We start from the raw sequence: 23,510 nt of genomic DNA on the forward strand, positions 1-23,510 counted from the left end.
CGCTTTTACCGGAGGTGTCCAAAAGTTGCTGCTGGTAAAATCAACTTAATTCAAGACAAAGCAGGAAAACCCTGCTTTGTCCAGAATTAATTTGATATCTTGTAAGACCCAAATCTTGGATAAGATCTGAGTCTTTCCAGATATGGGATCAATGTGGATTGGGCCAGAAGTACTTTAATGGCGGCTGGGTAAATTTTTCTATATTATGGCCTTTTGGGGGGTGGGGTTGGAAGGTACCGAGAGGGAAATCGTGGGTTTTGGGAGTAGGTGTAGGGACTTAAATCATTGTGGCCAAATACCCCTTCTACACTACCATATAATCCAGATTATCAAAGCAGGTAATCCAGATTATCTGATTTGAAATTGATTTTGTGAGTCTACACTGCCATTTAATCCCATTCAAAGCAGATAATCTGGATGTTATCTGGCAGTGTAGAAGAGACCTGACTGAAAGGAAATGGTTTCAGGTTATGTAGGTCTTGTATCTAAGATTTCAATTAGTAGAGCTATCAATATGTATGCCAAAGGAAATTTTGAGGGATCTGAAAGTAGATGCCAAACATTATATTGATATGTCTGGAAGGAAAATATAATGTTTCATGAAAATATAGGTTTTGGATTAAGTGTGTTGAATTCAGCTAGTGTTGAATCAGGCCTCCATGACGCACTTTAGTTAACACCTTGGGTTAATTTAAGCCATCGCATTTATTTGTGTTGTGCTGAAATAAGTTTCCATCTGTATTTCAACAGCTTAACCCGGCCCTGACTGTGCTTAACAATTACTACTCATGCCACCATCTACTTCTTGGCATCTGTTAATTTGGTTGCTAATTGCATATGTGGGTAAGAAGAAATGGAATAGCACGAGGGAACTCGAATACAGCCTAACAGGACCGAAGACCACTTGGAAGGCAAAGCTATGGCAAACTGAAACTGTAACATGGCATGCAAACCGCAATGATCCTTGGTTTATTATTATAAGCATCAAATGCGTCATGGAGGAGGGAGAGGCTTCCGTTAACCGAGGAGCCCCCATAGAAGTCGTGGTGGGGAAGGGGAGATACGGGAAAAGGAGACCTTTAATTCGGCCTAGGGAACGTGGAACAACATTAGTAATCCCAAATCGGTCTCCTGATACGGTAAGTAGGTGTAACCAGGATGGCGGTCCCTCAGGATTGAAAGTGGTGCTGTTGAATGCCAGATCTGTCAATGGTAAAACAACTTTCATCCAGGATTTAATCCTGGATGAATGGGCAGATCTGGCGTGCATCACAGAGACCTGGCTGGACGAAGCTGGAGGTGTAAACTTGACCCAGCTTTGTCCACCCGGGTTCTCTGTGCAGCATCAACCGAGATCCGGAGGGCGGGGAGGCGGGGTTGCAGTAGTCTATAGAGATTCCATTTCTCTGACCAGGACCCCCATCCCGCAGTCAACAAATTTTGAATGCGTCCACCTGAGGGTGGGTGACCGGGACAGATTAGGGATTCTGCTAGTGTACCGTCCACCTCGCTGCACTACAGTCTCCCTACCTGAGCTAGCGGGGGTAGTCTCGGACCTGGCATTGGAGTCCCAACAGCTGCTTGTGCTGGGGGACTTCAACGTCCACGCCGAGGCTGCCCTAACGGGAGCGGCTCAGGACTTCATGTCTACCATGGCGACCATGGGTCTGTCCCAACAAGTATCTGGCCCCACCCACAGTGCTGGACATACATTGGACTTGGTTTTCTGCCAGGGATGGGAGGAAGGTGGCGGTGTTGAGGAGTTATCCATCTCTCCGTTGCCATGGACCGACCACCACCTGGTCAGCTTTAGACTTACTGCACCCCCTAACCTCCGCAGAGGTGGAGGACCTATTAAATTGGTCCGCCCCAGGAGGCTTATGGATCCGGAAGGATTCCTGATGGCTCTTGGGGATTTCCCCGCCACCTCGGTTGGTGATCCTGTTGATGCCCTGGTCGCTCTCTGGAATGGGGAGATGACCAGGGCAATAGACACGATCGCTCCAGAACGTCCCCTCTCAAGTAGCCGAACTAAACCAGCTCCTTGGTTTACTGAGGAGCTGGCGGTGTTGAAGCGAAAAAAGAGGGAACTAGAGAGCGTGTGGCGTTCGGATCCGAGCGAGCCAAACCGAACACGGTTTGTGTCCTTTTTAAGGTCATATGCCGCGGCAATAAGAGCCGCAAAGAAAACTTTCTTTGCGGCCACTATTGCGTCTGCAAAGAACCGTCCGGCTGAACTGTTCCGAGTTGTCAGAGGCCTTTTAAAACCCACCATTCAGGATGGGTGCCCTGATGTGGCGGCAGCTCGCTGTGAAGCTTTTGCTCGGTTCTTTACAGACAAAGTCGCTTTGATCCGCTCTGGACTGGACACCATATTAACGGCAGTCTCTGAGGATGTAACACGAGCATCTGCTTGTCCGATTTTGATGGATTCATTTCAATTGGTTCAAACCGAGGATGTGGACAAGGTGCTTGGAGGAATGAGAGCTACCACATGCATCCTAGACCCCTGCCCATCCTGGCTTCTAAAGGAGGCCAGAGGGGGATTGGCCGAGTGGGTTAAGGTGGTGGTTAATGCCTCCCTTCGGGAAGGCATTTTTCCAGCCAGCTTAAAGCAAGCTGTGATAAAACCGCTGTTGAAGAAACCATCACTGGACCCCACTCAATTGGTAAACTATCGGCCTGTTTCCAATCTTCCCTTTTTGGGCAAAGTCATGGAACGTGTGGTGGCCTCACAACTCCAGGCATTCTTGGTAGACACGATTTATCTAGACCCGGCACAGTCTGGCTTTAGGCCGGGACACGGTACCGAGACAGCCTTGGTCGCCTTAGTGGATGATCTCCGTCGGGAGCTCGACAGGGGGAGTGTGTCCCTGTTGGTGCTACTCGACCTTTCAGCGGCCTTCGATACCATCGACCACGGTATCCTTCTGGGACGCCTCGCGGGAATGGGTCTCGGAGGTACTGCTCTGCAGTGGCTCCGGTCATTCCTCGAGGGTCGGTCTCAGAAGGTGTCACTGGGGGACTCCTGTTCTACCCCACAACCTTTGTTTTGTGGGGTTCCTCAGGGCTCAATACTGTCCCCCATGTTGTTTAACATCTACATGAAGCCGCTGGGCGAGGTCATCCGGAGTTTCGGGGTGCGGTGTCATCTATACGCAGATGATGTCCAGCTCTGTCACTCCTTCCCACCCGCTACTAAGGAGGCTGTCGAGGTCCTGAACCGGTGCTTGGCCGCTGTGACGGTCTGGATGGGGGCGAACAAATTGAAATTGAATCCAGACAAGACAGAGGTACTCCTGGTCAGTCGCAGGGCCGAACAGGGTATAGGGTTACAGCCTGTGTTAGACGGGGTCGCACTCCCCCTGAAGACACAGGTTCGCAGTTTGGGTGTGATCCTGGACTCATCGCTGAGCCTGGATCCCCAGGTTTCGGCGGTGACCAGCGGAGCATTCGCACAGTTAAGACTCGTGCGCCAACTGCGACCGTACCTTGGGAAGTCTGACTTGGCCACAGTAGTCCACGCTCTGGTTACATCCCGCCTTGACTACTGCAACGCTCTCTACGTGGGGTTACCTTTGAAGACGGCCCGGAAGCTCCAATTAGTCCAACGGGCGGCAGCCATGGTATTAACAGGAGCAGGGCGCAGGGAGCATACAACTCCTCTGCTGTACCAGCTCCACTGGCTACCGATTAGCTACCGAGCCCAATTCAAAGTGCTGGCTTTGACCTTTAAAGCCCTAAACGGCTCTGGCCCTACATACCTATCCGAACGTATCTCAGCCTATCAGCCCACCAGGACCCTAAGATCTTCAGGAGAAGCCCTTCTCTCCATCCCGCCTGCTTCACAAGTGCGGCTTGCGGGAACGAGAGATAGGGCCTTTTCTGTGGTGGCCCCCCGGCTTTGGAATGCCCTCCCTACTGAAATAAGATCAGCCACCTCGCTAATGGCATTTCGGAAAAAACTGAAAACTTGGATGTTCGAGCAAGTTTTCAACTAATTCCGATGTGATGATGTTTTGATCATGGACTAGCAATCAAGGATAACGAATTGGATTACGACTTTAACTATGAGATGTTCCGGTCTGTATTGGTGGCCCAATACTATGTATGTATATGTATGTATTTTTTATATTTTATTTTATATTTTTAAAGTGAATATTGTATTTTTAAATATGTTGTAAACCGCAATGAGTCGCCGCACAGGCTGAGATATTAGCGGTATACAAGTGTACTAAATAAATAAATAAATAAATAAAATTAAAGTAATAGATTCTTTTCTCTGGTAGGCCTAATACCTAAAGGCACCATATTTTGTCTGACCTTAGAAACTATGTAAGGTCAGCTTTGGTTAGTACTTAGATGGGAACCAGCAGATGACTCCAGGTACTGTAGACTATATTTCAGATAAAAAGAACTGGGGAAAAAAAAACTTGTGATATTCTTTGCCTAAGAAATTAATGGGGGTCACATCAACAGGCACATAAACACACCCTCTTCTCTCTGCCTTCCTAAATAATTCAGTGTTCTGTAAGAAGCAAGATTTAGGAGTAAGTTGGATATGTGGTTTTGAGCAGACGTACTAGTCCATTATATAAAAGGGAAGCAGAAAACGAACTAGGGATGTAAAGAGTATTAATTTTTATTTGTTTCCCAGCTGAGAAAAGGGTTTCCCAGTCCTTGAGAGATCCTGATTGGGAAGAATTTGCAACACTCTACAGTTCCCCTCTGATATTTGCACATCCTAATGTATTCAGAGACATTATTCTGCACCAAAATTCTTTTCTGTGTAAACTCCACATTCTTTTGTATTGTTTTCTGCACAGTGAAAAGAAGGCTGAGGTTAATTTATTTATTTATTTATTTATTTATTTACTATTCTTGTATACCGCTGTATCTCAAGCCCGAGGGCGACTCACAGTGGTTTACAAACAGCAATAGTTAATAAACAATGACAATTAATTTACACATTTCCATTAATAACTAATAAGCAATCCCAATACACAATTATTACAAACCCCATCCCCGATCGCCTCATCATCCATGCATGATGCAAATTGTCGTCCATTGTTCCGTTCCTATGTTCAATTACCAGATTGCACTGAATTACTCAAACGCCTGCACAAACATCCAGGTCTTCAACTTTCTATGGAATGTCATGAGAGATGGTGCCAGCCTAATGTCTATAGGAAGGGCGTTCCACAGCCGAGGAGCCACGACCGAGAAGGCCCTGTCTCTCGCCCCCATCAACCGTGCTTGGGAGGCTGGCGGGATCGAGAGCAGGGCCTTCCCGGAAGATCTCAAAGTCCGGGTGGGTTCATAGGCCGAGATGCAGTCAGATAGGTATCTTGGGCCGGAACCGTTTAGGGCTTTATAGGCCAATACCAACACCTTGAATTGGGCCCGGTAGCAAATCGGCAGCCAGTGGAGCTGGTGCAACAGGGGGGTTGTGTGCTCCCTGCGCTCCGCTCCTGTTAGGATCATGGCTGCCGCGCATTGGACTAATTGCAGCTTCCGGGCCGTCTTCAGGGGCAGCCCCACGTAGAGAGCTTTGCAGTAGTCTAGGCGGGATGTGACAAGAGCGTGGACTACCGTGGCCAAGTCAGACTTCCCAAGGTACGGGCGCAGCTGGCGCACGAGCCTGAGCTGTGCAAATGCTCCCCTGGTCACCGCTGAAACCTGGGGCTCCAGGCTCAACGATGAATCCAGGATCACACCCAAGCTGCGAACCTGTGTCTTCAGAGGGAGTGCGACCCCATCCAACACAGGCTGTAACCCTATACCTTGTTCGGCCTTGCGACTGACCAGGAGTACCTCTGTCTTATCTGGATTCCACTTCAATTTGTTTGCCCTCATCCAGACCGTTACAGCGGCCAGGCACCGGTTCAGGACCTCGACAGCTTCCTTAGTAGCAGGTGGAAAGGAGTGACAGAGTTGGACATCATCTGCGTACAGATGACACCGTACCCCGAAACTCCGGATGATCTCACCCAGCGGCTTCATGTAGATGTTAAACAGCATGGGAGACAGAATTGAGCCCTGAGGAACCCCACAAGACAATGGTTGCGTGGATGAACAGGTGTCTCCCAATAACACCTTCTGGGAACGGCCCTCCAGGAATGACCGGAGCCACTGCAAAACAGTGTCTCCGAGACCCATTTCCGCAAGGCGCCCCAGAAGGATACCGTGGTCGATGGTATCGAAGGCCGCTGAGAGGTCCAGAAGCACCAACAGGGACACACTCCCCCTGTCGAGCTCCCGGCGCAGATCATCCACTAAGGCGACCAAGACTGTCTCAGTTCCATGTCCCAGTCTGAAACCAGACTGTGCCGAGTCCAGATAAACCGTGTCTCCCAAGAATACCTGGAGTTGTGAGGCCATCACGCGTTCCAGGACTTTGCCCAAAAAGGGGAGATTGGAAACCGGCCGAAAGTTGTCAAATTTAGTGGGATCTAGTGATGGTTTCTTCAACAGTGGTTTTATTATAGCTTGTTTTAAGCTCGCTGGAATTTTGCCTTCCCGAAGGGAGGCATTAACCACCACCTCCACCCACTCAGCCAATCCCCCTCTGGCCTTCTTTAGAAGCCAGGATGGGCAGGGGTCTAGGATGGACGTGGTCGGCCTCATTCCTCCAAGTATCTTGTCCATATTCTCGGGTTTCACCAATTGAAATGAATCCATCAAAATAGGACAAGCAGGTGCTCTTGCTACATCCACAGAGACTGCATTTAACATGGCGTCCAGACCAGAACGGATCAAAGCGACTTTGTCTGCAAAGAACTGAGCAAAAGCTTCACAGCGAGAAGTCGAGTTGTCAGGGTTCCCACCTTGAGTGGTGGGATTCAATAGACCTCTGACAATTCAGAACAGCTCAGCCGGACGGTTCTTTGCAGACGCAATAGTAGCCGCAAAGAAAGCCTTCTTTGCGGCTTTTATTGCCGCGGCATATGCCCTCAAAAAGGACACAAACCGTGTTCGATTTGGCTCGCTCGGGTCCGAACGCCACACACTCTCTAGTTCCCTCTTCCTTCGCTTCATCGCTGCCAGCTCCTCGGTGAACCAAGGCACTGGTTTAGCTCGGCTACTTGAGAGGGGACGTTCCGGAGCGATCGTGTCAATTGCCCTAGTCATCTCTCCATTCCAGAGAGCAACCAGGGCGTCGACAGGATCACCTACCGAAGCGGCGGGAAACTCCCCAAGAGCCATCAGGAATCCATCCGGATCCATAAGCCTCCTGGGACAGACCATCTTAATGGGTTAAGAACTGATCATTATTTTTCACAGAAAAATCATACATGTACTTCTGCTGAAAATAATTCCTGAAGCACTTTGGAATGTGAGAATACTTTTTCTCCTGCAATGTGCAGAAAACTATGGAAATTATTGGTCTTTACATGGAAGAATAAAATTGATAAAGAGTTATATTCCTAGTTCTAACTTTATTCACTGCAAGATATTTCCTTGTAGAGATAGAGCTTTGAAGAATAAGGAAGGAGGAAGGATAACAAGAAAACTATTTCATATAAGCAAACAAATATGTGGTGATACTTCATCAGAGCTTGGGAAAGAAAATACTTTTGACTACAGCTCCCATTATTCTCTACCTTCCTCAGCCATTGACAATTCTATGGCTTGCTAGATGAAACTATTTCTACATTATTTGGATTTGAAACAGCCATCGATATTAGTGTGAAATGGGCTGGATTTCACAATCAAAGCCTTTTGCCTGGTCATAAAATTTCAGCTTCAGTTAGAGAATGTTTTTGCATACTTTCACCTTTTAAAAAAGCCTTAAGTGCCCAGAAAAAAATGCTTGTCACATTTTTGACTATTTTTGCAGCCATTACCTGTGTTTTGAAAGGTTTATTTAAAACAGCTGGGTGCCTGCTGTTCTCTTCCCCCATTATTGGAACTATTGCCAGAACAGGTAGTCCGAAACGGAAGTGGGGGAAATTCCAGCATATGCATGTTTGTTCTCTCTCTCTCTCTCTCTTTCTCCCTCTCTCTCAGGAAAACAGCTGTAGCTTCCATAGGAAGCACTCATTTTTCCCATCAGCCAAGTCCCTGCATCCCCTTGGGTCCACTTTTGGCACAACTCATCAAGTAGGATGCAGTTTATGGCTTAGAACTTATGAGAGAAAGCATTCGGGCGGTCCCTTTCCCTGGCAGTACACAGCACAATTCCCCAAGCTGCGAGCCACATGTGAGCATCTGACCTCTTGTTAGCACACCATGGGAGAGGTTAACAGTTGTTGAGACTTCAGGCATCCCTTGGACATTGAAGCAAAACAATAATGTGCTTGGCCAGGACACAACTATACACTACAAAATGCACATGCACACAGGACACACATCAAAGGTAGGCTTTACAATTTGCAATATTAATTGCATCACTTCAAAACGAAGAGATGCAACATTAATTCATTTTAAAAATAGATTAGCACACCCATTTAAAATTTAGTCTTATGTTTATAAAAATACCATTTTGCTTGTCAATTTGTTGTTATGATTCTTCAGTTGTTGGCATTTATAAAGTGGAGAGCATATTAACCAACAAGAGAGCCAATTAGATACAGTGGTTTGAGCATCTGACTAAGACTAAACACCAGGTTTTCAATCTCCACTCAGCCATGGAAACTCAGTAGATGACCTTGGGCAAGTCACACTCTCTCAACCTCAGGGGAAAGCAAAGGCAAGCCTCTTCTGAAGAAATGTTGACATGAAAACCCCATGATTGGTTCATGTTGCAGTCAATATAAATCTCAAATGGCTTCAAGACACATAACAAGCACAGATGAAGACACCTGAACTAATACTATCCCTAATCTTAGAATTACAGAGTTGAAAGAAACCACAAGGGCTCTACAGGAACACACAATCAAACCACTCCTGTTTTCTATAGTTTATTTGATGCCAACAAGGACTACATCAGAGAAACCACCCAGCATCCTGAATAAAGGAAGGCTAGAGAGATCTGGGCAGGTTCAAAAGCTGAACTGAAAATGGTCAGAAAGAAAACATTTTCAGAATCAAACCACCAATATACATTTCCCTTATGCCTGACAGATAGCAATTTGATTCACTATTTATGCTACACACAGGTCTTTGAAGGGGATACAAAATAGTAGCTGAGCTATCAACAGAGTAGCTTCTCTGTTAGTGTCACTTAAAGTGAATTACTCTACCTCTCCACACACAAGACATACAGAAAAAGCTGCATTGTTTGAGAAGTGCTTGCATATATTTCCTTTCCCCAAATTATAACTGTATTATGTTATGATTACAACTTGATGCGGTATGAATTCACTCCTTTGGTGGTTTAAGTGTATTGTTTTATTTACTTTCATAACAGTGGAGATATCATGTGGAGGAATATCACATGGTTCAGGGACTAATTCATGCTGTGCCTTGTCTTCTGCTCTCCTGTGGGATGTCAAAGCAGTGGGAAAGTGAGTGGGAAGTGCATGTGCTTAGCAGCACATACCAGAAGTTCAAAGCATTCAGATTTTCTAGAAATTAACTAAAAGTTACATCTATAGTAGAATGTGCTGCTTGGAAGTATGGTGGATCTTCCATCTTTGGACCAGTCACAGTCTGGTTTCAGGCCTGGTCACGGTACTGAAACGGCTTTGGTCGCCTTGGTGGATGACCTCCGCAGGGAGTGAGACAGGGGGAGTATAACCCTGATGGTTCTCTTGGATATCTCAGTGGCTTTCGATCATAGTATCCTTCTGGGATGACTCTCCGGGATGGGTCTTGGAGGCATGGCTCTGTCATGGCTCTGGTCCTTCCTGGAGGGTCGTTCCCAGATGGTGAAGCTGGCAGACACCTGCTCGGACCCCCGGCCTTTGACCTGTGGGGTCCCGCAAGGTTCTATTTTGTCTCCCATGCTTTTCAACATCTACATGAAACCGCTGGGAGAGGTCATCCGCAGTTTTGGAGTTGGGTGCCATCTCTATGCAGATGACACGCAACTTTACTACTCTTTTCCACCTAACTCCAAGGAAGCCCTTCGGGTGCTGGACGAGTGCCTGGCCGCTGTGGCTGTCTACATGAGGAGGAACAAGCTGAAGATTAGTCCCGACAAGACAGAGGTCCTCCTGGTCGATCGTAAGCCAGATCGTGGTATAGGGTAGCAACCTGCGCTGGATGGGGTTGCACTCCCCCTGAATTGATAATTGCATCTGTTCAGTATGCACAATATTAATACATTCTCTTCTTTGCTAATGTTCTGGCATAGTAAATGAGAAGATATATCTCAGGTAATGCTCTTTTCATAGTAACTTTTCTTTAATAAAATCTGGTATCACTAGTATATATATGTTCTTTTCCAGAACCAGAAGAGGGCAGCATTTAACATCACAGCAGCAAGTCTTCTGTTGAGTGCCCCCCCCCCCTTTCACTTACGTTTACATTTACATTTGGAGTTGGTGTAAGGAGGAAAAGTCTATTGTAGTTTATTTTAAATCCGTTCTGTCCAGTTACTGCTGGCATTTATTATTTTATACATCATTTTCTTTACTTCGTATGTTTTATATATCTTGGTATACAGTGTGTATACATCTTTTCACAAGATAAGTATCAATGTGAGTAACATAAATCTCTTACATACTGTCGCTTATATTTTATGCCCAATTTTTGAGCTGAGGACTGTACTATACCATTTGAAGAAGAGGACATTTTGACCTGGTTCAGGAAGTGCAAAGCCAGTCTTTCTTTCTATGTGGATATCCCATACGTACAGAAATATTTCAGTACCATTTCTTTTACTGGTGGACTTTAGTGAATAGAATCGCAATACAGTCCTATGACTTCGTATATGTAGAAAAACACCACATGTGTTTTCTTAAGCCTTTTTTGCCCTTCTTTTCCTCCAGGAAACCATGGATTCACAGATGCTTAAAATAATTCTGTGAGGTAATGTCCCAAAAAGTACCCATGTTAGTCTGTCACAAAGCTTGGAAACATTCCTCATTTCCCCAAGCACTGGTCTCTTATACTCCTAAAGCAAAGAAGCTTCATGTGGCACCTCCAAAATTAAATTGAAAAAAAGTTATAGCAAGAGCCTTTGTGGGTTACTGCCAACTTTCTCAGATGCACCGAAAATAACCTTAGAAGATTGTTTTGAAAGACATTTTTCAAAATATTCCTGGTTGGAAAATAGCAAAAGGAGAGAACCACATTACAGATAGATAAATTAGTTCAATCAAGGAAGCCACAGCCCTGTGTGCAAGAACTGAGCAGGGCAACTGATGACCAAGGTTCCTAGAACTCTCTCATTCATAAGCTCAACATATATTGACTACACAGCAAGCAGCAACAACAGGCACACCTAGTTAGTAGCCAGCTGCATTAAATCACTTCTGACCAAGAGGTCATGAGTTTGAAGCCAGCCCGTGTCAGAGTGAGCTCCCAACCATTAATAGTCTTCCTTGCTGTTGACCCATACAGCCCAAAAGACAGTTGTATCTGTCAAGTAGAAAATTTAGGTACCGCTTTATGCGGAGAGGCTATGACATCATAAAACCTTCCAGCAGCATGCATAAGAATGAAGAAGTACTCCATCAAGGACTCGGTGTCACAAATGAACAATGAAGCAGCAGCTCTCCCTGTGGCCAGAATCAAGAATGAAGTCAGAAAGCTGGAATGTTAAATTGCCTCTGTGTCTGTCTATATATGCTGTATGTCTAATAACATTGAATGTTTGCCATGTATATGTGCATTGTAATCCACCCTGAGTCCCTTACGGGGAGAGAAGGGCAGAATATAAATACTGTACATAAATAAAATAAACAACAGGAGATGCCTTAAGAGTGAAAACAGATTAACTTGCACAGCAGTTGGATGGCCAGGTATCAGGTTTCTTTGTGTGTGATTCTTGTACAGGCATAAATTTGAATTAGATGCCCTTGTGACACCATCCGACTTTGTGTTTTGGTGATTGTGTTAATCTTACAGGTTTAGGTGTCAATACAGTGTGTGTATCATTTTAGTGCACTGAGAGGTCAGAACGGAATTAGATACAGGAAGCACTGACAATGGCAATTATATTATTACCAGTAATTGACAAAACTGGCAAAATCACAATCATCCTGGATATAAATGTAGTAGTTAACATATTTTACATTGACATTTCAGGGAGATAAACGAGAGCAGATGTTTCAACTGAATGTATGAAGGATTACACAAACAAGGTAATCCTGCTCTCAGCCATTAAGGCATGCGTTGGTTATACCTCATTGCTAAAACATGATTGGTGTAATTGTGAAGGAGGCCCTACTTTTGTATGAATGCATATGGATTAACCTTCCTGTATAGCTAAAGTGAGCAGGTATGGAGGAGCTGGGAGCTCAGCACGCACTATTTCTCACTCATTTTTGGATTCCTGCAGGCCAAAATTCTGGTTTTCAGCTAGACTGGCAGTAACCAGGTACTTTGTTGCATGTGGTGAAAGAGAGAATCTATAAAGTGCAGGAGTCAGTATTAGCTGGGAAGCATTCCCCATGAGGGACATGAGCTTCCTGCTAAAAATAATCATGTGCATCTTGAGATATTGGGGGATTCAGGGATTGACATAATGCAATTGTTAGGCCACACGTGGGGACATCTCGAACAACAAATGCCAGATGAAGGGAAAAGCAGGAATGCAACAGGTTGAAAGAGAATAGAGAGATTAGAGAGGAAAGGCTCAACGGAGAGCTCGAGTTAGTGTAGAAGCAGAATTGCGAGAAAGAGTGGAGCCAGGAAAAGGTCAAGAGAGTGAATAATTCCAGATAGCAAGAAGCACAGAAAGATCACATCTTTAACCATACATACACACAAACAAACACACAAAACATGCCTACCTTACTCAAGGCTGGAGGCCAAACTAAAAAAGTGTATGTATAGGCAGAATAAAAAGACCCCTGTATTGACCTGTAGCTTGATTCTGGTGGGATGGTCCTCTTCTCCACCTCCATTCATCCAAACAGTTTCCTTTATTCTTCACAGCTTCTTTGATGTTGGCAATTTGTTGGCAATTTCAATCTGAGTAATTTGTCAGTTTCGGCCAGATTGTTCTGGTTCCTCTGATCATGGGTCCCAGGTGCTTGCATCCATAGTTCAAAGTTACTGTTCTGCACATCCTCTCTCTGAGAACTTGAGACAGCTGTTTCAGAGTCCAAGTAAAGTGTGCATCAAGGGCTGATCGCTTCATCTTTTACCTTTTGAAGTATTCTCTTTTTTATCCCCTTCTGGTCAAATTGTTGTTTCTCTCTGTCTGCAGGATTCCCAGGACATGCACTCATTCTTTGTCATATACACATTCCTTCATAGAATTAATAGACTGAAAAACAGAGAGGGCTCCTATATCTTTTATGATTGAGTAGAAATGTGAATGTCAGCAGCTACAAGTTATTTTATCATGGTAACAAGGTATCAAACAACATCTGCTGACATTCCGTCTTCCAATCAGTCATGGAAAGTACAGAAACCTACTCATTTTCACTCTACTAAACCTATCCCTTACATATATCTAGGGAAGTCATGCTACCCCTCTATATAGATCTAGGGAAGTCATGCTACCCTTCTATTCTGCTTTGGTTAGACCACACCTGGAATATTGTGTCCAGTTCTGGGCACCACAATTCAGGAGAGATATTGACAAGCTGGAATGTGTCCAGAGGAGGGCGACTAAAATGATCAAGGGTCTGGAGAACAAGACCTATGAGGAGCGACTTAAGGAGCTGGGCATGTTTAGCCTGAAGAAGAGAAGGCTGAGAGGAGATATGATAGCCATGTATAAATATGTGATTCCTGCAGGCCAATCACAGGCCAATCACAGAAGCCACAGGGAGGAGGGAGCAAGCTTGTTTTCTGCTTCCTTGGAGACTAGGACGTGGAACAATGGCTTCAAACTACAAGAGAGGAGATTCCATCTGAACATGAAGAAGAACTTCCTGATTTTGAGAGCCATTCAGCAGTGGAACTCTCTGCCCCGGAGTGTGGTGGAGGCTCCTTCTTTGGAGGCTTTTAAACAGAGGCTGGGTGGCCATTCGTCAGGGGTGATTTGAATGCAATATTCCTGCTTCTTGACAGGGGGTTGGACTGGATGGCCCATGAGGTCTCTTCCAATTCTTTGATTCTATGATTCTATATATGTACACACACCTTCACAGGGCAAAAAAATATTTCATTGGTGATAACTGGGAATATTTCCCTGTTGTGGGCAACAATCTTGGATGCTTCATTTGAAGGGTCAGTCTTTCCCATTGTGCATAGAATGTTGTTTGCTGTGCTGACTAGGTTCATATATGTACCAACAGTACATACAACTATACATTTTAATTTGTTTTGTGTTCCTTGTGGAGTGACATTGTTACTAGGCTTGGGCCCAAACTGTTTTGAATGAAAATGATTTGTAGTATTTGGTGGTCTGTTTTATATAATCTCCAAAAACAGAGCAGGGAGGAGGGAGCCACAAAACCTGGCAAAATTGATTAAGGGAGCCAGATTTTATCAGTTCCTGGAGAGGAAGGAGTTAAGCCAGCAATATACCTGAGGCAGGGTTCCCTCCCTGACAGCATCAGTTTCCTAGGCTCCTTCTCCAGAGAGGGCCCTGCTGGGAACTCACTTTCCCAGCAGCACTTGCATAGGCGGGGCATTGAAATATCTCATGAGTTTCTCTTGGAGCATGATAGGAGTTGAAGTTTTTTCCTGTCTCTGTTTCTCAACCAATAAAAAGCCTGGTTGTGTCTATGCTCTGATTGGCTGAGAATGGACACAACTAGTGACTACAATTCCCAGAATGCTTTCTTGTGGTTTGTCTTATCTTTTAAAAAATGTTATGGTTAAAACTTAAAATAATTCTGAAAAATCAGTAGATTAGTGAATTGTTTTGAAACTTGGCAGGCCTGCAGTTGTAAATGGGATCTGAAACTGAGAAAGGGTTTGTGCAGATAGGCCTTAAAATGACTGAGGATTGAACCTTTAAAATTTCCCATTGTCACCAATGGGCCAAATGTTTGCCAAATGAAAATAGCAACACGCCTCCCCATTCGAGTAACTTCTAGGTAAACGAAATGAGGGGTTAGCCAACAATGAATCCTGAAACAGCATGACTTGACCGAATTGCACACCTCTGATAGTTACCTTTGTTGTCGAGCATATACACAGTAGTTTTCAGTGATGATGTTGGAATATAGAGAACGAAGCTGTTGATAGTTTTCCAAACTTATCTGATCAAACCACAATTATGCTGTCATTTGACTGCAAAATGTTAGTTAGGGGCCACACTGGTTCAACTGTTTGTCCTAGTTGTGATCAGTATTTCAACTACACATAACAGAGACTGTCATATGCTGTTGCAATACTATGTCAAGTTCTGGCAGCCAAAATCAGCCCCCAGACTGATCCTGGAAAAGTCAGTGGAGACCTGGAGCATATTTGGTATGTTATACTTCATCAAATTACCACATTCATGGGAATGTGCTGTTGGGTTCTGCTTCATCTGCAGCCATTAACCAGCCTGCAAGAACAGCCTTGAGATTACAAAGGCATGAATGACAGATGAATACATGCATTCTGATGTTGTCTCCTTAGTCTTTGCTTTTCAGTTGCTTCAAGATATGTCATGCCAAATCAGAGCCAGGATCCATTTTAAAAACTATCAAGCTTATTTCACACTATGATATCGCCTTATAACTAGCATACTGTGTTTTCAGTACTGGATGGAAACAAAATGGAAAATGTGCTTGGCTTTGATTTTGTATGACTTTTGTTTTCCTTTTTTAATGGAGATCAATGGGGAAGTGCTGTGCTCTACATGCTTTCATATTCTTTAAATTCATCTTTCCACTCCAAAAACTGCGTTAAACATGTAAGAGGGTGGCAGGGAATATTTAGAGGAAAATATAAATGTTAGAATGCTTCCAAAGTAAACAATCCGATAAACATTTCCTAATGATTCATGACACATAGATATGCCTAGGGCAGTGGTTCTCAACCTTTCTAATGCCACAACCCCTTAATACAGTTCCTCATGTTGTGGTGGTCCCCAACCATAAAGTTATTTTTGCTGCTATTTCATATGGACAATGTATTTTTATTCACTGGACCAAATTTGGCACAAATCCCCGATACACCCAAATTTGAATACTGGTGGGGTTGGGGGACAGGATTGAGTCTGTTATTTGGGAATTGTAGTTGCTGGAATTTATAGGGTTATGGTAAATGTCCTTTGACCAGTAGCTGGCCACTTGAAGTGCTGTAAGAAGGTCCTCCATTGTGCATTGGGCTCAGCTTGCATTGCATCCTTTTAGAACTCCCATGACCAACAGAAAATACTGGAAGGGTTTGGTGGGCATTGACCTTGAGTTTTGGAGTTGTAGTTCACCTATATCCAGAGAGCAGTGTGGACTCAATGATGGATCTGGATCAAAGTTCACACGAATCCTCAATATGCCCAAATGTAAGTGAACACTGTTGGCATTTGGGGAAAATAGACCTTGGCATTTGGGAGTTGTAGTTGCTGGGATATATAGTTCGCTTACAATCAAAGAACATTCTGAACCCCAACAACGATAGAATTGGGCCAAACTTCCCATACAGAACCCCCATGAGCAACTGAAAGTACTGTGTTTTCTGATGGTCTTTGGTGACCCCTCTGACACCCCCTCGTGATCCCCCCAGAGATCCCGACCCCCAAATTGAGAAACACTGGCCTAGGGTGACCTCCATGCAGTCATTACTCCCCAACAATTGTGTTGCTGAAATATTATTGTTATATATATACATAGAGTGCAATTAAGTCTTATCAAGCCTTGTTGTTTGGTTTGGTATTGTGATATGGCCTAAGGGCTAATCAATAAAATTACTACTACTACTGCTGCTACTACTACTATTGTTATAACGGAAAGCCTCCACTTTCCAGCCTTCTTATATTTCTCATAATATATTTATTAGTACACCCTTTTCAGCTTTGTTGTGGTTGGCAGAAGCTGGAGCTAACAGCAGGAGCTCACCCTGCTCCCCAGATTTAAACTGGTGACCTTTCAGTCAGCAAGTTCAACAGCTCAGCAATTTAACTCACTGTGCCATCGGAGGCTCGATATATACACTTTGGATAGCGTAGGGAATGGTTAATCCTCTGTTGTAGTTGTTTTGCTGTCTGTGCCTCTGTTCAGAAGATTTCACCACACCTTTTGTCACTGTGAGATTTTGAAAAATGTGGCTTGTTGTGGATTGGTGATAACGCTTCAGAGATACCTTTTCCCCATGATAACTCTTTTAGAAGTGAATTTCCCTTCCTAGGGTTAGGTTTCTCTCACTTCCTGTGTTCTCATCCCTGTTCTTAACTATGAGTCATTTTTAAATCAGATGTTTGTAAGACAGGGACTGCCTGTATTGTAAATGAGTTTGACGTAATGTGCCTGCCTATTTTTCTCTCTCCCTCCCTCCCTCTCATGCTGCAGGTGTTATTTTCTCTCTGCATTGCTTTTTGGGGAATACGGATTATGAAGCAACTCACCGCAACTGCTGCAAATCATCACTGAAAAGAAGCCTGTCAGAATTGTTGCTTAAATTACAGATACAACATATTCCGCAGAAAAGGACATGACAGGCCCTTTCTTTCTTGGTTCCAGATCATCCTCCACAGTTTTAATTTGTGAATCATTGATTAAAATTAACATTAGAATGATTTTATATTTGTATATTCAGGAAGTTCCACAACTGTATACTCTAAAATACATGTTTTGCAACAGTTTGATTCGTGTGAAAGAAACTGTTTATGTTCATCTTTGTAATGAAACAAACGAACAGCTTGAATAGAGCTATTTGATTCTCCTTTGCAGATATAGATATGGTGACAGCATTCTTCCCATCTGTTATGGCGGCATTCCATTTACTTGAGCTACTCCTATAGATGACTAAGGAAGGATTTCAAGCCCAATCACTTTTAAATGTGCAAATGTGGAGTGCTGCCATACTGCACAATTATACCATCTTTATTCCACTCTAGCTGCTATCTTTCCATTCTGTACAATCCTAGGTTTTATAATCTAATGGGGACTTAGAAATATTTAATGTAAAGCATCCTATAGATTCTTAGTACTTGTAGTCTGATATGGGTTTATAATTCACTAGTGTACATACTTGATCTGAAGCTTAAGAAATCTCTGATGCAGAAGTTCAAGTATCTCACAGAACTACAAATCTCAAGATTCTACAGAAAGGCATCAAGACAAGCAATAGAAAACTAATATAATCATGAAGTGTAGATACCCCTGTATATTAGTGCAAGAAGAAAGGAAAGAGGAAGATCAAAAACAGTTCATGGAATGGTAAGGAGAATGGAAAAAAGCAGGATTGAACAAGCACAGGGTGGGGAGCAGAGAGGAAATGTAAGAGTGCCAGTGTGGAAAAAAGAAACAATATCAGCTTCTGTGCTTATATTGCGGCAGGATAAGAAGAAAGAGAGTGGGTTGTCAAAGGCTTTCATGGCTGGAATCACTATGTTGCTGTGAGTTTTCCAAGCTGTATGGCCATGTTGCAGAACATGGAACATGGCCATGCAGCTTGGAAACTCACAGAAACCAAGAAAGAGAGTGTTGGCACACTTATGGCCTGGTTGCAGCCTTCAGATAAAGAACTGTTGGTCACTGCTGAACTGAATGGTGGAATAGAAAAGTTTTTGGTCTGATCCATCAGGACTCTTCTGAAATCCTTTGGAAGACTGCTAAAATGGAAGCAGTGGAGCACAGAGGTAGAGGAGAAAGGACACTAAAGTAGGGGATGTGAGAGCGAGACTAGATGATGAAGACATTGAAATAGCTGAAGATTTACCATACTCTTGCAAAGTTATCAGTCTTAATGGAAACCACTGTCAAGAAATACTAAGACGGGGAAGGACATCTATGAAGGCACTAGAAAAGATCCTGACACCCAAGGATATCATTTAGATTGTCCATGCAATCATATTTCCAATATCTGTGTATGGTTGTGAAAAATGGAAAGTGAAGAAAACATAGAAATCAACTCATTTGAGATGTGGTTCAGGAGCAGAGTTCTGCAGATTCCATGGACTGCTAAAAATGAAAAATACGTCCTAAACAAATCAGGCTCAAACTCTCACTAGAAGCCAAGATGATTTAAGTGAGGATTTATCATGAGAGGATTATAGAAAATATGATAATATTATAATGTTTGGTAAAATGAAGGGCAATAAGGAAAAATGAAACCTTTGTTTCAGATGGATAGACTAAATCAGAGAAGCAATGCCCAGAGTATGCCAGTCCTGAGCAGGCCTGTTGAGGATAGGGCGACTTAGAAGGCTCCCATTCATATGGTCACCATAGGTTGAAGTCAGTTTGATGGCCATTAATGACAACAACAAAGTGTTGGTTGAGAAAGAAGAAAAGCATAAAAAGGAATCATATGCTTTGAGTGAAGGGCAGAGAACCAACAAAAGAAAACAAAGCATAGGGAGCATAAATCCTGTAAAAGGAAATACTCAGGAAGTCATAAGGTACATAAATAAGAGGGTGGGCATAAATACATTTTTTAAAAAAATATATGATGTTGGAATCCATTATGCTGGATCATTAAGAGACAGTTCCCATTGTCCCTCAATGTACTGACTGTATAAAAATGAATTAATTGTGACTGTAGAATTATTAAATATTGCATGACAAAAGTAACTCAAGATGCAGTCCTAAATACTCTTACCAGAAAGTAAGGCAATGTTCTGTGACATTTTGAATGTGATTGGCACTTTTATTGACTCATGAAGGATTCCACTATTGACGGAAAACATTGTCTTCCTTCAAACTCAACTCTGATTGTGCAGTATTTAATTTTTAGCTAAGAATAAATTGGGAAAGAAAATACCTGCCAACAATGCTTTCCAATACCATTGTGTCATACACAGGTTTTGATATATCAGTGTGATTTTTCTGTTTATCTACACTGTTTAAAATTGATTATCATCCATGGCAAAAAAGAAAGGGAAAGAGAATGGTTAACAGCACAATGTTTTTCAGAGGTGGCATGATTTCTGGCCCATCTATAATTATATAATTATAATATATCTATATCCGTTCTCCATCATGGTTGCTGAAGTGTCTCTTTTTCACAAGTCTGAAATTTAGCCAGTGCTATGGAGATGGACAAACAGAGTTACTTGTTTGACATGATAAATACCATGAGATGTATTAAAAGAAACAGTCCCTTGAAAAGTCTCTAATTTGGGATGACTCTTCTCAGAATCCTCCAGCCAGCATGAACAATGGCTGGGGAGTCTAAGGACATTATTGCATGAAGGCACTATTCCACTACAGTCACACTGGCAGCAGTTACATACCTGTCTGAGTACCTTCAATATTGCACATCTTTTCAGTTGAACATAATTCACCAATCTGAGGTCCCACATCAGACTTCCACATACCTTCATAATCTCACCTTCCCCCAGATTACTTGCTTGGTTTTTTTTTTACTTTTAGTGCAACAGTGCAATTTCAGCATTTAAAACAAAAGCAAGAAAACATAAATATAAACTATAAAATAAATGGAAAACTGTCATCTTGTGAATAGTGAGAGAGGGGGAGAGGGGAATAAGAGAAGAGGAATCCCTTGACATCACTTACTTTTGGCGTGCCGGCACAGGAGCAGAAGCAACTCATCACACTAAAGTTGGCAATGAGATTGATATAGAATTGGGAGCTATTGATGGATTTTACCCATCAATAGCTAGGGATTGGAAGGACATAGAGATGAGGCAGACTGGCAGCAGGATACATACAGCACCATCACTTTTGGTGCCATTTCGACTACCTCATGCAATAAAGTTCTAAGAGTTGTAGTTCACAAAACAATCCCCCAACACTCAGCTCGGGGTTGCCTTCATGGATTCTTTACAAAACCATTTTTACAGGTTTTCCATATTCGTACAGGGCATATGGGGAAGATAGGAAGTGGCATTATGGAATAAATCTGCACAGTATTCACTTTTTGCAGAGCTATGAAAGCAGAAACTGCTGTGCTATGCAGCAATCCACAAGCTACAGAATACACTTTGCATCCCAGCAGTACACTGGTACATATTGTGCCTTCTTCACAGGAAGTGCCAGAGAAACATGTCACAAGCTGACTGCATCACATTTGTTTGGCACTTTAGCTATTTTGGGGAGCGTGAATGAGAAAGTGCCTGAAGTCTTGAGGGTTCACCATTCCTACAGGAAGCATACAATTCAGTACAAAAGTGGAAAAGCAAATGCTAAAGTAAGATGTTTCTTTGATATTACCAATGGAAAGCTTGGCTCTGGGTTCTGTCGCCTGCACTCAGCAGGAAAGTGGGGAAACAGACTACAAACCGATGACAGGCCTTGTGCAGTTAATTTATGATTTGGAACCATACTGAGAAATGATAGATAATTAGGCTGTTGTCTCACCCATCCCCAGCCTACAGGAAGCTCCCTGGCTGACTTCAAGATTACTCATTTTATCTTCCTATGAATTCTGATAAATAGGCCTCTGTTTTATCTTCACCTGCAGACTGATCTCTACTTTGAGATACTGACTTAGAAAGAGGAAAGCCTCAATCCTTTGTCTTCATTGCCTTCAAGTCATTGTAGACACTATCATATTTCAAGGAAAACTGTGCTTGTTTCTTTCCAAGCACTGCAAGTGGAACAACCCCCTTGGGGGCTCAAGTGAGAATTTGGCTTTGTGAATTATCACTTCTTTCTTACTTCATTAGTTCCAGTGAGTGCGGATGTCATCAGAACTTAGCCAGCGATAACTATTGGGGTGGGGTGAATAAATAGATGTATTTGTCATCAGGTAAGCAAGGACATAGATCACTATAATAAGATATGAAGTTAATTAATAGGTTGAGAGTGCACATCTATGCATATCAAAACTTAAGTTTCATTTGTTTGAGCAGATATGTATAGGATTACAAAATGAGATTCATCACTGGACTGAAGTTTTCTTTTAGATAAAGAGAAATATGCATTGCCTTAAAGTCTTAAAATGAATATTCAATACAGGTTATCCAAAATGCTTGGAATCAGAAGTGTTTTGGATTTTTGGATTTTGGAATATCTGTATTTGCATATAGCACAATGAGATGCCATAGAGACTCAAATATATATTTAAAATCCTTTATACTACATATACTGAAGGTAATTTATACAATATTTTAATAGTTTTGTGCATGAAGCAAAGTTTATGTACCCGAAAGTCCTCTCCAATCCAATACAAATCAGGATCCCTGGTATACAGAGCCCTTCAGGGAAATGAAATGGGAAGGATGACAACTAGAATGCAGATTGTGGAAAACTCGACTTTTATGAGACAAGACATGGTATAGAGGGCACCTTTGTTCCTATAAGGCGGCAATATGTGCAGTGAAGAAAGATTCACAGCCACCTGAGCTGTTCAGAGTGCAAAAAAATTAACTCAGGTCCCTCCCTTCTGAACCCATTTCTAGAACATTCACTAGCTCACTGTGATGCTTCTAACAACAATTATGCAGATAAAATCTCTTGCATAAGAGCTGACATAGATGCTGTCATTGGAGAACAACAACAACGTGTCCAGCAACTCTGTAAGTGGGATTACACTGGATCAGTTTCAGTTGGTGAGTATGGTTGATGTAGACAAACTGCTGGGGCAAGTAAGGAAGACAACCTGATTCCTTGATCCCTGTCCATCTTGACTGGTCATCTAGGGAGGAGATGCAATTCAATCTCAAATACAACCAATTTAATGTGTCTCTCAGGGTGGGAAGCTTTCCATCCTGTTTAAAAGAAGCAGTAGTTAGACTACTACTGAAAAAGTCCCTCCTTGATCCCCTGGACCTTCATTACAGACCAATGTCTAACCTTCTTTTATTGGGTAAGGTGATTGAGAAGGCAGTTGCCCTCCAACTCCAGGCAGTCTTGGATGACACACGCTTCCTTGGCCCGTTTCAAACTGGCCTCAGAGCAGGATATGGAGTTGAAACTGCTATGGTCACCTGAATGGATGATCTCTGCCTCAGTATCAATGGGGAGTGTGTCCCTGTTGGTGCTTCTAGATCTCTCAGTGGCTTTCAACATCATCCTTCTGGAACACCTGGAGGGGCTGGGAGTTGGAGGCACTGTGCTGCAGTAGTTCTGGTTGTACCTCTCAGGCAGATGGTGGTGGCTGGGGATAGCTGTTTCTCAAAAAAGGAGCTGCTATGTAGTATCCCAAAAGGTGCCATTCTATCCCCAATGCTCTTTAATATATACATGAAGCCACTGGGAGAGACCATCCGTAGGGTGTTATCAGGATGCAGATGGCACCCAAATATATTTCTCCATGACTTCAAAAACAGCTTCAACTATGGACAGTGTATCTCCTCTGGATGAATGCCTGGAGGGGATATTGGGCTGGATGAGGAAAAACAAATTGAAACTGAATCTAGACAAGTCAAAGGTGCTTGCCATCAAGAGTCATAACCTATGGAAGTTCTGGATGGGGTTACATTCCTCCTGAAAATTCTGGAT

The 23,510-nt window shown here is 43.2% G+C and overlaps 1 protein-coding gene across 1 annotated transcript in view; it reads left to right on the top strand.

Moving 5' to 3' along the window:
- The window catches only part of AGMO (alkylglycerol monooxygenase), a 149,010-nt gene extending 129,334 nt beyond the window's left edge, over positions 1 to 19,676 (top strand). Inside the window, exon 13 of the mRNA XM_060782152.2 lies at positions 17,451 to 19,676. Coding sequence (XP_060638135.2) covers positions 17,451 to 17,531 — 81 coding nt within the window. The 3' untranslated portion in view covers positions 17,532 to 19,676. The remainder of the gene's footprint in view (positions 1 to 17,450) is intronic.
- Positions 19,677 to 23,510: the final 3,834 nt, after the last annotated feature.

This window comes from Anolis sagrei, chromosome 6, assembly GCF_037176765.1.
Source record: "Anolis sagrei isolate rAnoSag1 chromosome 6, rAnoSag1.mat, whole genome shotgun sequence".
In the NCBI taxonomy this organism is placed as follows: Eukaryota; Metazoa; Chordata; class Lepidosauria; order Squamata; family Dactyloidae; genus Anolis; species Anolis sagrei.